Source organism: Fringilla coelebs (genome assembly GCF_963513975.1).
Source record: "Fringilla coelebs genome assembly, chromosome: 4".
NCBI classification, from domain to species: domain Eukaryota; kingdom Metazoa; phylum Chordata; class Aves; order Passeriformes; family Fringillidae; genus Fringilla; species Fringilla coelebs.
This window is the reverse complement of record NC_140032.1, coordinates 37,843,874-37,860,321: the sequence shown is the minus strand read 5'-3', so window position 1 is coordinate 37,860,321 and position 16,448 is coordinate 37,843,874. Positions and strand designations below refer to the sequence as shown.

Here is a 16,448-nt window from a genome sequence, read left to right as displayed (position 1 = left end):
ACAGATGCTTTAATGCCCCCCCTTCAAGAGAAGCTATGTATGAGTTAAATTCTTTTTGGAATTGTTGGAGATGGGAGCTGCTTTGGTGAGTGCTCTGTATGTAGCATTTTTCAGGAGAACATTATCTTCTAGCTCTGCTGAAAGAGAAGCTTTAGTTTTAAATAATAATAGGAAAGAAAATGACAGTTAAGAGTCGCCAAAATCTTTTGCATCAGTCAGACTAACATTTGTAATTTTCAGTCACGTTTTTGGCATCTGTTGTTATGCTGATGAAATAATTCAGCATCTCAAAACTTACATTTGTAATTTCATAAAAGATATTATTTTAATTTTCATTATCTGGTGTGACAAAATTACACAGTCTGTCACGAAAACAAAGCAAATAATTGGGAGAAGTGAGAGCATGTTTATTTTGTAAGTTGCAAGGTGCTTGGCTCTCTTCTTTAAACCTATCTTACCTTTGAATATACAATGGTGGGAAGTGCTTCAGAGTTAAGGTCTTCCCTCCAGCAGGCTTGGGTAAGCAGGCTGGCATACCTCTGTGGTACTTCCCCTCTTCATTGGCCTTGTTTTGTTCCTTCAAAACATATTTTTATGGGTGTAACTGATTTGTATAACCTCTGACTTGTTCTTACTGTCAGATACTTTGCCTTGAATATGATTCTTCTCTTTCCCTAAACTGGAAAAGACAGAACTGTGGAGAGTGGATAAAAGTGCCTTTTGTCATTCTTAGTATGCCTTAAAGGTGCATCACCTGTGTACATTCCAGTATTTTCAGAACAATCGACTTCTGCAAAGACAGGTGCATCTAAGCTATGGTGAACCACAGCCTGTGCCTGCAGAGAACAATGGGAGTACTCAGATGTGTGAAGTTATTTGGGCATGGAGGATTTCTGGAATTGAGACCTAGGCTATAATTACTGTGATCACATTTGGAAAACGAGCTGCTATACAGACCTGCTGTTTACATGAGCTGTTATATGTAGTAAATTGGCAATTTGAAGGGGCTCTCACAATTTAAAATAAGGCTATTGTTAAACTTGCTTCAAGCCTTACAACAAGTGTTCATAATACTTTGTGCTCCATAATACCCAAAATACATAGTTAGCTAGAGACACCATTTAAATGACTATAATTTTGGAATTTGCAGAACTTCACAACCAAAATAACTGACACACTCTTTGGAATATAAAGTTGTCAGTTCAAGCCATGCACTTTTTCAGATCAGGTGGAAAAAGAGTAATTTTGAAAGATTAAATTGCATAGGTGTTTAGATATTTACAAAGAAAAAAGACTGCTTATCACGTTAGTACGCATAGTATCTTTCTTTCTTAAGAAAACCGGAACAACACAACAACTAGAATCACCTTTCATTTGTAGGAAAGGGAATAGACACAGTGGTGATGGGTATGAACAATGAGAACACAAGCTGCTGGTAACTGAGAAGGGGAAATGACTGCTCTGCTTTTTAAGAGTAGACAAAGGGCTGTATTTGGCAGCCAGTCTATAAGCAGTGACCTTTAAAAGCTGAATACTTTTCTAGTATTAGGTGGACTCTTGAAATTTCATGCAGCAAATATGAAGTAATCTATTTTTTACTGCAGACTTCTTGGTATGACTTTCCCTCATATCCATAGTAGATCAGATATGCTCTGGAACAAGTTAGATCCTTTACCTTTTCCAACTCAAACTGGATTTCAGTCTTGGGCAGAAATTTTGCATTTGCCTTAGTCCAATGAACAGGTTTAGGCCAACAAGTGAGCCATTTTTTTGCTGTGACTGATTTTTATTATCAGTTGTAAGACATTCCAGAATTTCAGTAACCACATCAAACTCCTAAAGTAGAGGTGATCTTCGAGAATTTGTTAATGCAAGCCCTTTGTATCCTTTATTTCATATTCTCTCAAGTATGAAGTTGAATTTACAGTGTTGTCATCTATAATCAACGTATAATAAATGCACTAATGGTTCTTTCTGTAATAATTCTTGCTTCAGGTTACAGAAACTGTTGTATTTCTTCCTGCTGTGAATGACTTTTTATTTAGAACCTTAAAATAAGATTACAGACTACTTCCAGGTTCTGTTGAGGTAAGGAGTTAAGAATGCTTAGGATTTCTGTTGTGTTTCTTTGGAAATAAGGCATATGGATAATTTGAAGTTAAGAGGTGCTTAGGTTTGTCTTTTCACTGGCAAAACTAAATGGTGATAATGCATAATGGCTCTGAAAATTTTGCGTGCGCAAGATCTTAAAGATTCTGGGGTTTTTGTTAAAAAGTTTGTGGGAGGCCGCTCTTAAAGCATTTGTTTGTATAGGTGATAGCAAATGAAGCTGTTTTTTAGAATTGAGTATCTGTGGCTCAAGGGTTCCCTTTGTCTTGGAGATAAGGTAGTCTTTAAGGTTTTGAAACATACTTTGCTATATGCTCATTTACCCCCCCCTTTTCTCACTTGTTTTTCCACCTATAGAGATGCCAGCATTTTCTCAATGTTTGTATTGGAGACATATTTTTTAACATTTAGTATATTTACAAGTCTGTGAAGTAAATGTAACATTTCTTTATGTCCTACTCGGTCCTCGAAACGATAATTTGCAGTACACAGATTGTAACATTGGCTTATAAGAGAAATTATTTCTCTAAGAACATATATGGAAAACTATTTAGGAAACTAATGCATTTGAAAACTAAAATAACTCTGTTACACAGAGGTGCAAAGATACATACAATAAAATTAATTCCTTGTTTGCTGTGTGAATTAAATGGAAGCTGGCCTTGTGCAGTAGGCATGCAATATATTTAACTTTGCTACCTGCTGAAGGGGAAGAAAAGGAAAAACTGTGGATACCTTCGATATATATTTCATTACCACTGGACCAACAATGGAAATCTCATGTAAAATTGCTTTCTTATCGATTGCTCTTATCAGCAGTTGCAAGACAGGACCAGGACGAGATCATACATTCAACATAAAATAGTATATGGATTCAATATGTAATAGTATCTGCTTCGAATGGAAGCATGTAGTCAGTGTAGGATTTCCTGTCTTTAGATCCCGGCTGTTTGAAGTGCTTGGGCTTTGCCAGTGCTGTAACAGCCACGGCTTGATGATGCATCACATGAATGCCTTGGTTAGCATTCATGTGGGCTGTTGCCTATTTTGAGCCTGTGACTTTTAAGGGACTCAGACCATTTTATCAATGTGTAGAGTAATGCAAGCTAAGTGTGGACTTGTGTTTATTACGTTTTCTTCCACCCCCACCCTAAGCTTTGTAGTGCGAGTATGGATGTTACAGTTATAATACCAGAATAATCACACACAAAAAAATTGAGACACTACTCCATTTTCATTAGATATGTAATTCAATTCTTGTTTTAATTTTTTTTATGACACATGTTCAAATCTGTTAGTCACTGCTATAGGACTGAAAGTTCTACGTGAATGGGGGATAGGAGGTTGATGAAAGCGGGGTGAGCTGATCCTGTGGGGCAGAGGGGTTGGCTTTTGCCAGGTTAATGTTGTTGTTCCTTTGAGGTAATCGTTTTGGTGTTAGAAAAGAGTGAATAAAATGCCTAGGAAGGAGGCTTCTCCCCAGCTCCCAACAACGCATGAGTCTTCCTTTGCAGATAAAACGCGATTATAGGTGTTTAGAAGCGTCAGCAGGCGTGGTTGCAGAGAGGTGCAGGAACTACGGGCAGCTCTTTCGCGGCAGGTTTGCCTGTTTTTCTGAGCCGGGCCCCACCGTTCACCTGTTGACGGGGTGGCAGCTTTGGCCGGTTCACCTGTGCGATCGCATCCCTCCCGCCGTTCGGCCGGCGGGGCAGGGACCCCGCTCCTGGCGGGTCCGGCTCTGCCGTGAGCTGCAGCGGCCGCTTTCCTCCTTTTCCCGCCGGGCGCGCCGTGGCGGTGCCGTGCGGCCGGAGCCGCGTCCGTCCGTGTGGCGGGCGGGAGGCGCAGGTGGCGGGGCCGCCCCGCGCTGACATCAGCGGCGGGGCCGAGCCCGCTCCGCAGAGCCCGGCGCTGCAGAGCCACGGCGGCGGCGCAGGCCGGGCCCGGCCGAACATGGCAGCGGCCCCCGCGGCCGCCCTTGCGTGAGGAATGCCGCGGCCCTCCTGAGCCGGCAGGCGGGCCTCGCGTTCGTCACGTCCATGGATGTCTCTTCCGATCCGTATCTGCCCTACGATGGAGGGGGAGGAGACGGCATTCCGCTCCGGGAGTTGCATAAACGAGGTATGCCGGATTGGCGTTTGGGTTACTTGTTTGCATAGCTGTACGTGCGGGACCGCTGTCCACATTTGAAACGGGGACATAAAAGCTTGCTAATTATCGAACTGCTTTTTTTCGCCTGCCCGATGCCTTTTGTAGAAGGAGAATTCAGTTCTGGCTGGTTCCTGTGTTGTCAGGGATTGTTTTCTCTGCGGGCAGATCAGTCCTGCTTCGCATCTCATCGCCCTGTGACTCCATCTTCGATATGTGGCAGGCTTGCCTTTCGCTCCCTCGCGGGTTTTTTGTGTGTGTGTTTTTAATCAATAAAGCCATCTCGTGCAGAAAAAGAAACCCTCCAAAACCTGTGTTTGTCTTTGACTACTACCAAATTAGCTAGAGTTACTAAATAGAATATTGACCTGCCTTCCACTAGCAGTATAGGAACAGTGTTTGTCTGGCTTTGAAGTTTCCGTACCTGGTTTTAAGACTTGATCGGTTGTTGCCGTCTTTGCTACGCCAAGGGAAAGCCCTGCAATGCTCATGTGTCAGCTCAGCAAATATTGATGAACTCATAAGGAACTGGTACTTTAGGGGAGGTTCTTTACACTGTTGCTTGTAAGGAAGCGGATCTAGAAAGAAAAGTGTTATCAATGTTGGGGTGGGGAAAAAAAATCCTTTTTTGAGCTTGCATTTTGTTTCTCACTGTACATTCAAAGCAGAATACCTTCTGTAAAGATTTGGTTTTGTTCTGAGAAGTGGTAGCAGGAATAAAAGTTATGCCTTCAAATTCTGAGAATATGTTTTCTTGTTTGGATTGGATGGTCACAATGTGGCATTTAAAACAATAAATGTAGTGAATACCTACTTTTGTTTAAATTGGGCAATCTAAAATTAGAAAGTTATCAACATTTATAGCTGCTGGCGTAAGCATTAGAGAGGAGGCAGGCTGCGAATAGAGATATGATTTACATAAAATGATTTTTTCCTCTCCATGTAATTTATTGGTTTGGATGTCCATGCAGACTCTTCATTTCTGTAAATAAATTAGATCATCATCTATTTTCATCTGACAATTTATCTGTCTTTTAGTAGTTTACATAGAAGGTTATTCATTGCGTTTTAATGATTCTTAGAATGTTTTTCAGCATACCTTAAGAACATCAACAAGTTCCAATAGTTTATTTTAGACAAGCAAATTTTATGCTGTGTATCAAATGCTAGATAATTCTCTAAGTCAGATTTTAGAACCACTTTTGAGAAATTGAGGTGAGTGTTTTAAAAGATTTGCAAAATGTGAATTTGGGATCTTATCAAGGCTGAATATAAATATCTGAAGGGAAGGTGCAAAGAAGGTGGAGACAGGCACTTCTCAGCAGTGCCCAGTGACAGGACCAGAGGCAATGGGCACAGACTGAACCGGGGAAGTGCCCTCTGAACATAGGCAAACAGTTTTTACTGAGCACTGTAACAGGTCACCCAGACAGATTGTGCAATTTCCTTCCTCAGAGATATTCAAAAGCCATGTGGACATGGTCCTGGGGAAACAGCTCTAGGTGGCCCTGCTTGTGTAGGGGGTTTGGGCAAGGTAACCTCCAGAGATCCCTTCCAGCCTCAACCATTCTGTGAGTTTAGATTTGTAGATAGATTTAAATATGAGAACTGCAATACAGTCCTAACATGACGCTCTCAGTGTTATACGGACACTCTGCAGATATAGTTAGACATTGAAATGTGGTCAGCTGTATGGAAAATAACATGTTTTAGTTGATTTTAACAATCCAGAAAGGAGATATTTGCAGTGCAAAGTGGTGTGTGCCCCACTGGCCGGTTTATTGCTGTTACAGTGCTGGAGTATTGCTGTTAAACATAGTGTTTGCAAATACTGTAAAGAAGGCTGTGGAGGATTCAGCTAGGTAGTTCCATTGTGGTGACACTGCTGGGGGCCAGAAAGACAATTCCCAGTTGTGACTTGTCATTTTTGGAATTCCACTGAATTCTATTAGGGCTTGTGCTTCCCATATTCTAATACTGTATTTCAAAACAAATGTTACTTGTGCTTCTTGGGCTTGCTCTAGTAAGTTTAGCTTAAAAAAATCCAAAACCTGAATAGTGTCACCAAAATCTTTTGCAATTCTGTATTTTTCAAGTGCTTATCAAACCACGACAATATGTCTCATAAGAAGATGACTCCAGACCAGTTTGTTTCAATAGATGTAACCAAAATTTGTATTTCCTGGTGCTTTACGTCACAGTAATCTGTTATTGTGATTCAGCTATTGAAGTAAAGCTCAAAATGCTAGCAGATAAAACCAGAAATTGAAAGTAAATTCTTCACATTATTTTGTGTACTACCAATAATTTTATTTTCGTCTCATGTAGACTTCACAGCATTGTGATAACAAGCTCAGAGATCATGGGTAAAGATATTCCAAGAAAGCAGTCTTAATTGTTGAAGGCTGGTGAATTTTTTCCCTTATTCACATACTCACAACTCGTATGTCCTGCAGAATAATGTTCACGTCATTCAAAATTGCTGTGTAACATCAAAGCATTTGTTGCACTAATTGACTGCAGTGGCTCACCCAAAGTAGCTGTACCTCAGCAATTATGAAATGACTGTTTAAATCAGCAGGGGTCTTTGAGGTTTAATTAACGACCTTCACAAATGTTCAGTGAGAGGAAATACAAAGTATTATAACGCATTATTATTAAAGGCCTGATCCGTTAGCTTGCATTAAGATTTTTTCCCCCATGTAAGTACACTATGAAACATAAATGGAAAGGTTTAAAAAAATATGTATTTATTAATTGTATTTATCTTTTATTGTTGATTACTCACGACTGTGTTTTATAAAAGAAAAAGCTAAACAGATATTATTGAATGCTTCTTACCAGGAGCTTCTTTGACTTGTGCTGTCCTAAGATTTCTTTTTATGTGATACTAAATGAATCATTCCAGACCTACTTATCCTCCCTGCCACACAAATAAAATTTCAGAAACACAACTTCTGCTCTGTTCTCTACTAAATAAGAGTTAAAAATATTACTTCTCAGAAAGTGTTTAAAAGTTCTGATGTAGGATTGCATATATCCCAAATATCTGGCATGTACATTTCCGTAAGAATTTTTCATACAGTAAACCATATACTGCAACATATGTAAATAAATTACTTGTGTTGCCTTCAAATTAATCTTGGCATCATTTTTACTACCTTGGCCCTTTTGAAAGTTAAGAATGATCAGTGTCTTGCTTGTCTTGCAGCCATTCACATACATTCTCACACTGATTCTCTTACCCCTGAACCTCTTTTTATTATTCCTAAATAAGCATTCATTTTACCCCACTTTAAAAATTAGAAATCTGAGCAACAGCAGAACATGTATAGTGGCCAGGCTACCAGATCAAGCAAGACTTTATCTTTAGTAGGCACAAATTTTGTTAACCCCTAGTTATTTTCTGAATAAACATAAACATGTCTTAGATTTAAGAAACTGGAAGTCCTCAAGCAAAAGTAATGAACTTTTGTTTCACTAATAATCTCTGATAGAGTCAGTAGCCAGGAGACGTGAAAACTACATGTATAAAGAACACGCCAGATGTACTGATGGCTTAGTTTTCATAAACTTAATTTTTGGGAGATAAAATAAGTCACAATTTCATGTATCATGCACCAGTCACCAGCCATAAAGGTGCAATGTCTCTTGCTTAGACAATCCTGGTAGTAACAGGGGAAACCTCTCAGCCACCTGGAGCCTCACCTGCTACTCTAAACTGTGGGGCAGAGATTATTTAATAATAGCCTAGGAAGACTTTGAGTCAGATGTATATTGAGCCAGTTCAGATGCTCTTAAGTGATAAAACTTATACTTTGGTATTTTAGGCTGCATTTCTGCTTAAGGTCCTCTTATGTTTAAGAATTAGTAATAAGTCAAAAGTCAATACCAGTGTGACCTTTGAAATAAATGGGTGTGAAAGTTGTGTACACATGCTCAGAACTAGAGCTTGACCCTTAAATTTTATTGGTTGCCGAGTGAGAGTTAAAAAATTATTTTTCTAGATAAATTACATGCTCAAAACAGAAAATGTAATCAAGATTACTATCATTCTCTTAAGTACTTAGAGAAAAAACCCAACTTGGAGAAGTATGATTATGGCACTGTATTGCTGCTGTGCTTTGTTTTGAGGTTCCTTGTATAAAAGAAGGATAAGGATTTTCAGTTATGGGTTTAGTATATTTGACTTTGGTGATTAGCATGAAGTACCATCAGATGTAAATACAGTTCATTTAGGTAGTTACAGTTTATCTGTCTGCATGTGCTGTATAACTGGTAAGGTTCTCTGTGAAGCATGTTTCTCAATTTTGGGAATAATTTTTTAATGTATTTTTATTTGAGATATTAGAAAGCTAACGAACAGACCAAGATTATGCCCTCCTTGGGCCTGAATGTAGTCTGATTGGGATAATCATATTAACAGAATTATTATTTTTCCTGGGTCCTGTCTTTCCCCTGTAAAACAACATAAAAGTAAGTACATGCAGCAGCGGCACTTAGCAATCTAATTATCTAAATTTCTGGCATTCTGACTCTGATGGCCTTGGTCATTGTTAGATCATAGATAACTTCCCTTTTGTAACTTTCTCTAACTTTATATATTTTTATGCCTTCTATACCTTCTATTTTTCTCATCTCCTTCCTCTTTATCCACCCTAAATATAAGTCGCAAATTTAGTAGTGGGAGGATCTCAATAACTTTTCACTTGCATATCTGAAGTCCCTATTCATCATAGACATAATAAACTAAACATACTCCATCTGCCTTTATGAGTACAAGAAAAGAAATCTGTAGTAGTAAATAGTTTTTTTGGTGCTGCATCATAGAAATAGAAATGTTTTTTTCACCTAAAGTGAAAAGCCGAAGCTCAGGGTTTTATTTTTTTTTCCTGTGTCTATTTGTGGTGGACACTAATCTTCAAAAGTCTTGGTTTAACTCAGAGGTGCTACTATTAAACTTTGATTTCAGTCCTACTTTTTAAAAGGTTATTTTTAAACCCAGATCTATTTGGGGGCAGGTGAAATGGAGGGTATTATCATGCAGTACTTTGGTAAATAGTACAACTTATCCTTGTTCCTCAAAACTTGTTCCATGTTTTCCTGTTTCCCATTTATTATTTTTTCATATTTTTTCCAGCTTATTTTTTTGTGTGTATATAGTTGTGTCAATTTTATATGCATTTTGATTGTAATGCAGAGACTAGTTTCTGTTTGAAAGCCTTTGATGCAGTTAGAAGAGCTAACTGAAGAGACATGCTGAAAATTCAAAGTTGCAAGCGGAATGTTTTACTAGATTATAAAGACTTTAGGACCATTAATCATCAACAGTAGCGAATAAGACTGGCATTGTGTGCTGTGCTTCTGATTCTGAAATGTAAAAATTGCTTCTAGCCAGGAAAAGGAAATAGTGCTTAATGACTCTTTTTGCGGGGTTACAGACAAATTAAAATAAACTGATGGTTCTTTCTTGTCTTTTTAATTGAAAGCCTCATACTTTGAGGTCTGAATATGGCGACAGAAAGAAGCTGAGGCACTAACACGTGCCTCGTGTATACAAATCTTCTTTGTTACAAGCGTAAGTGATCCTTACAGCGTGAGTTGCACACAGGGTACTTCCCTGCCTCCACTCCCCTTGCCACCTAATACCCAAGGACACACGGGTGAAGCAAAGCCTTGGATTAGAACCTGGCCTCCGGAAAGCTACAACCCCTGCTGATTTTAACACTCAGCAGATTTGGATGGTCATGTCAGGGGGAGCTTATTCCAGCCTTTACTGTAATCTGACTAACTTCATTTTCTCTCCCAGAGGTGCATTTATTTTTTTCCTTCTTGCTTTCACACTGCTGGGAGTAGCCCAGCAGTGTGAAAGGAAGAAGCAGTGACACGCTTCACTGCTGTCATAAGAACAGCAGCTGAGGCAAATGCTATGTAGTTGTGCATTGCTTAGAAAAAGGGATGGGTCAGCAGCAACTATTTATGCTGTAAGAGTTAACAGTTACATAGCTTGTAGAGAAATACCTTTGAGAAATTAGGTCCTGTTATTACTTTGCCATTGAATACAGCATTGACATTGTTTATCTGTTGTTGTTTTCACAACTCTAGAATGTTTCTAAACCTTGGGGAGTTTTGAGCTCTGTGAAATAGATGTTACTGTATAGTGTCTGGACATTAATATTTATAGTTTTGAGTTGTTTCCAGCAGAAAGTTATAATTAAAATCTAACAAGACCCCAAGGGTGCGTTTATGTATTTCAGGATAACTAGTCTGACAGGTTGTTGCTATGGAAGGGGGTGAACTTGTTGCTCCCCATCTATTCTCTCAGTTTTTGCCCATGCACTGGCATCTTTCTTCTCCGACAGCACAGAAACTTGATTCCAGTTCCTTATAATGGCAGATTTTTTTTTTGTTGTTGTCACTTTGTCTGCTTAGTTGGATTAGCACGTTGAGTTGCTTTACTGTGCAGTCATATCAAGGGTGACAGAGCTGATCCAAGGGTGAGAATGGGAGTGTGTGACCAAGAACAGCAGGGAGAAATAGGGGGAGCAAGATCTACTCTTTGTGTGCCAGCACTCTATTAAATCAGCTCAGTCTTGCTGTGTAATTATGTCCCAAGAGGTATGTCTCATTTCTTAAAATGGAATAAGGTAATACAGGCTCAGTGTGAGACAATGATGTATTTTGTGATGTGCCTTCAGAAGATGGGTATCATGTGCTGTGTAGCATATGGAAGGGGTCTTAAGCTTTATCATAAGATTATGGTCCCTTGTTAACTCTGATAGCCACCCTCTTGAGAAGCCTGTTCGTGTCTCCGTACCTTATTCTGTTGCGGGGGTGTAGCTATGTGGATTTGTTCTCTAGGTGATACTGGGTAATTGTTCAGATAATCACGTGGTGGATTACCACTTAAAAATCTGTCGTGCATCGTTTGACTACGCAGGATGTAGCATTTGTCTTAAATCTTGATGTTTCTCTTCTCATTATTTTCATGAGAAAAGAAGGAACGCAGCCTACAAGGAAGGAGTTGGGGAGGATTGTTGAACAGTTATGCATGAATCAGGAGCAGCATGTATGTTGTTAAACCCCTTTCTTGTGTGAAATAAGTTAGTTATAAACTTACCAGGTATTTTTCTTTTAAAAACATCAGCTGCATGTGTTCCAGGGTTACTTTCAAATTTGAAAGAAATCTCCTGAGTTGCAAAAAGACAAAGCAGTATGGGATTACTGCTGCAGGAGGTGAGGCAGCTTTTAAAAATACTGTGCATGGCCTCAAAATTGCTCTGTGTAACGTACCTAAATCAGCTTTCTGTCATGTTTATCATAGTTCCAACATCAATCAAGATTGAATACTGCTTGTATGAGGCACATCTATAAAATATGAAAGAAGAGATATTTCTTGCCTTAATGAGAGACAAAAGGCAGGGAGGAATCCTGATATATAAAGCAGCTTCTGTGAGTACAGCAAAATCTAATTTTTTTACCTAGTGGTTCCATCAGCAGAAACTAGCTAGGCAAAGCAGGAAGCTGGATAAGGTTGGGACCCAACAGCCATTGAGTATAACTTCATGTTCAAAGAGCAGTATGGTAAGGACTGTTGGTTTTTTGTCAGACATAGTATCTTCTCAAGCAATTTTGTGTTTTTTTATGTTCTCATTAAAATTAAAAAAAAAAAAAAAAAAACAAGAAGAAAAAATCCTTCACTTCTTCAGACATAAAAGCTTTTTTTATGGTGTTGGAATCTACTTTACTTATTCTGGTTTCTCTTGTGTAGCATTTTTGTTTTTCTTGTACTTCATTCTCATCAGGTGTCCCAAAGTACAGTGTTTAACTGCTAACCTTAATGCTTATTACAGTTTTTTCTTTGAACATTGCGCAATTTTTTTTAACAACTTCAGTTGAAACAGTTCTTCAGCAATACCAGAGCTGATTGCTGAGAAAGGATTGTGCTCAAGGCTTGGAATTACATGCATGGAAGGATAACAAAAGTCAGCTGCCTTTCTAGAAGGTAGTTAATTTAAGACTTAAAGTGACTGACTCCCCAAAAGAGTTTCCTTTTTCTGAAGAAGCATGTTGCTTTTATTGTCTAGAAACCTACTGTCTATAAGTCTGCAGTCTGTGATTGCAGCAGCTCACAGCAGTTACATGTTGAGATTCAGGACAGCCAGCACAGCTTCACCAAGGTTCCTGCCTGACCAACCCAGTGGCCTTCTATGAGATGGTGATTCCATCAGTGAAAAAGGGAGGGTTACAGATATTGTTTATCTGGACTTCTGTAAAGCCTTTGACATGGGCCCCCACAACATCCTTCTTTCTAAAGTGGACAGAGATGGATTTCATGAACAGGCCACTAGATGAATAAGAAATTTCTTGGATGGTCACATCCAGAGGGTAGGGGTATAAATTGCTCGGAGTCTTAACGGAGATAAGTGGCAAGTGGTGTCCCTCAGGGTTCTGTATTGAGACTGGTGTTATTTAATATCTTCATTAATGACATAGATGAAGGGATTGAGTGATGCTTGGTAAATTTGTAGATGACACCAAGCTGAGCGGTGCTGTTGACACTTCTGAAGGATGGGATCCCATCCAGAGGGACCTGGACAACCTCCAGAAGTGAGCCCATTAGAATCTCATGATGTTTAACAAGACCAAGTACAATGGGGTGTTGGTGGATAAGAGGCTGGACATGACCTGGCCATGTGCACTTGCAGCCAGGAAAACCAAACATGTCCTGGGCTGCATTCAGAGCACTGTGGGCAGCAGGGACAGGGAGGGGATTCTGTCTGTCTGCTCTGCTCAGACCCCGCCTGCAGGGCTGCATCCAGCTCTGGGTCCCCAGCACAAGAGGGACACTGACCTGTTGGAGCAAGTTCAGCAGAGGGACACCAAGATGATCACACAGCTGGAGCACCTCTCCTGTGGGGAAAGGCTGAGAGGGTTGGGTTGTTCAGCCTGCAAAAGAGGTTTTGAGGTGATGTAATTGTTGCCTTCCAGTACCTGAAAGGAGCCTACAAGAAGGATGGAGAAAGACTGTTTATAAGGGTGCATAGTGACAGGACAAGGGGGAATGGCTTCAAACAGAGAGGAGGTTTAGATTAGATTCTGGAAGAAATTCTTTACTGTGATGGTGGTGAGGCGCTGGAACAGGTTGCCCAGATAAGCTGTAGGTGCCCCATGCCTGAAAGTGTTCAGGTCCAGGTTGGATAGGACTTTGAGCAACCTGTCTAGTGAAAGGTGTCCTTGCCCAAGAGCTAGATGATCTTTAAGGTCCTTGGAACCTGAACTATTCTGTTGCCTTATTTTTGCAAAGTGTGGAATGACTGTTGGCTTTATAAGGATTCTTGTGAATTTTACTAAGCCTCTGAGAACATCAATATACTGTTTCTCTCTCTCTAGTAACATGGGTTAGTTTGGAATAGCAGCAATAATAAAAGTTCTGCTTGCCACTTTTACCATTGGCTTCCAGTCTCATAGAAACTTAAGCAAACTCAAATGTAACAAAAAGGTTTTGCTTACTTTACGCCTCCAAAATGGCTTGGGTGTCCTCAGATGAACTTTAGAAGTGTTCTCTTATAGTAGCTAGAGGCTATACCTATACATCTTGTATGCTAAGTGCTTGTTGTGGTTTTTAAGACCAAAACTGCTTCTATTGTGGTGAACAGCATGTAGCCTGAGAAAACATCTTGAAACTTCAGGACTGGGGAAGAGGGAGAGGACAGAAATACTTCTGAAGGTTTGCTAAGTGCTCGATTTATCAAGGTAATGATGATTTCCTGCCTGATGGTTAGAATGTTGTGATGAAATATTTGTATTCTAGTAAGGGTTTTAACAATGCATTGAAAATACATTAAATGACACTTTGGAACTGGGAGTAAATAGTGAGAATTTGTGTGTTTATGCTGATGAAAATCAGTCTTCATAGCTGGAAGGAGCATCTTGCTGTGTGAAATGCTAGAGAAGAAAGGGTAGAAAGGGAAGTGAAATCTTGGAAAATGTTGAATCTTAAGAAAAATATATTTCTCTAACATCTGCTTTAGAATAGTTGTATATTACATAGATCATAATGCTTGCAGGAGAATGTTATCTCAGAGTTCTATATCTTAGATACAGAGCATCAGATTTTGTAGAGTTGTCCTCTTCGTGGTCCTCTAAGGAATCTTTTCTACCACACTCACTGCTGCCTGTTCTTTCACTTGGTACAAGAGTACAGCTATTCAGTTATTGCATCAGGCAGCTCTGAATTCAACAAAACCTCCTCTTCATCTTCATATCTTCTTCTGTGTCTCTTCCCCATCATACAGTAATCACTTTTATTCCAGTATTTGGTGTGCCAGCAACTGTTGGCAAAGTAGGAATGTGACATAATTTCAGTGGGATTTTTACAGTATCTAGACAATGACCATCATTTGCAATCGACTCCAAGTTCTGCTATGGGTCGGGTGCAATTAGTATAGTGCCATCTCTAATGATGGCATCTCTGATAATCCCCTGGTGGGAATTCCAATTTAATGCCTTCTGATATGCATAAAATAATCTTTTACTGTTTGTGATTCATTTATAACTTTCAACTTTCCTTTGCCGTCTGTGGTATAGGATTGCATGCTCCTTGTAGTTTGGTACTGCTTCATTTATAGCAGGGCATAAAACAACAACTCCAGAGCGAAGACAAGCTTTTGCCCAATCCTACTCACTCAGGTTCAGGAAACTGTGTCATTACATTGGAACTTTGTAGGAGATTAATAATTAAGCTGTGGGTGAGGTTAATTTATGTCCCCTTGCTTTGCCAGAGGAAGCTGATTTCATGTAAAAATAATATTTTAATAATGTATTATATTGCTGTCTTAATTCTGAGAGCTAAACTAGTTATCACATTATGAATTTTGTTAGTGTCTGTTCCACAAGATCACCTTGCCCTTTCAGCTATCCAGACATTATCTTAGACTTCTAGTTAGGAGAATTGGAAATGGCAAGGGAATTGAATCCCTTACCTAAAGAAAGGTTTTCACAATCACCTCTATTAGTAAACCTGATTTAAATTGTTGTTGTTGTTAGCCTTTTATTAATGGAAGCATAGGTAATGCTTCTTTATGTCTGCCTTAAGTGAGACTAGCAGCAGCTTTGGGAAGAGATTTGCAGGGCTTAGCTATGAGAAATAGATGAGGGGGAATTTAGTATGGCACAGACTGGGGAAAAAGGTTTTAAGCTAAAGATGGCAGCCAGGCTCACCTAAGAGAATGGTATTGGTGTTATTGGGGAACTGTCTGCTGCATTTGCATTGTATTCTGTACTCTTCTTTTAATCTTCATAGGATTTTCATAAAAGTTGTTTGTGTATCATGAAAATTATAGATTGTATTTTGTCTTACTAGGAATTTTGTATGATTTTCTTGTTTTGCCTTTCACCACTAAGAAAATGTATGAGTAAACAATATGTTATATAGTAGGCATCAACATGTCCTCTTGAGCAATAGATGACTGAGGCACCACTTTGGTCATAGTGTAATGCCAGGTGTCACGCTGCTTCTTCTAGATCTTAGAATTCACATTTGTAAAGGGAAAAGGCACATTTTACTTATGTATAAATTTAATTGTGACTTATTATGAGGGCTTGGGCTGGTGAACTCAGCATTTTTAGCATTTGAGAGTTTACAGGTAGGTCCTTTGACAAGCTATTTGTTTGTTAGTTTTGGTTTTTTTGGTTAGTTGGAAATTTCTGCTGACAATACCAGGAAGCTCAATTAAAGAAACCTGGAAATAAACAAACAAACAACAAAAACCAACAAAACCACCCCCAGGTTCAAAAGCCCCCCACCTGTCTAAAAATCCCATTCAGTCTAGTGAATGAGTTCTGGTGTCTGTCTGAACTGATAGAAATCTTGGTCAGCTTGAGCCTGTGTCTTTATGAATAGAGATTACTGTGGTGTGGTGTATATTGTTGGGCAAATTATTTTGTTCTTAGTCAAACAAGTGAGGACTAAGAAAAAAACCCCAATATATTACATAATTTATGACATTTGAAGGCTTAAAAAAGTGAAAACTTTCTTTTATCACTTTTGAAAATGAATAAATTCTCACTACCCCCCTCTTGCTCTTCTTATTCTGATAAGAAGTAAATATTCGTGGGGCTTGCAGCTGCTCTGCAAACTGCTTGTGAAGAAACCAGCTAGTGATGACAAATTAGCAGAAGATATTTTCTTT

General features: G+C 39.2%; 1 protein-coding gene across 7 annotated transcripts in view; it reads left to right on the top strand.

The window, feature by feature from the left end:
• CLCN3 (chloride voltage-gated channel 3) overlaps positions 1–16,448 on the top strand; it is a 58,636-nt gene that overhangs the window by 19,761 nt on the left and 22,427 nt on the right. The window contains exon 1 of one of the 7 annotated variants that reach the window (XM_084203752.1): positions 4,001–4,227. The exons of 5 other annotated variants lie outside the window; for them this stretch is intronic. In XM_084203752.1, the coding sequence (XP_084059878.1) occupies positions 4,146–4,227 (82 nt within the window). In that variant the 5' untranslated portion in view covers positions 4,001–4,145. Of the gene's footprint in view, positions 1–4,000; positions 4,228–16,448 lie in introns of those variants that run through there. One more of the 7 variants, XM_084203755.1, reaches the window with a different exon arrangement.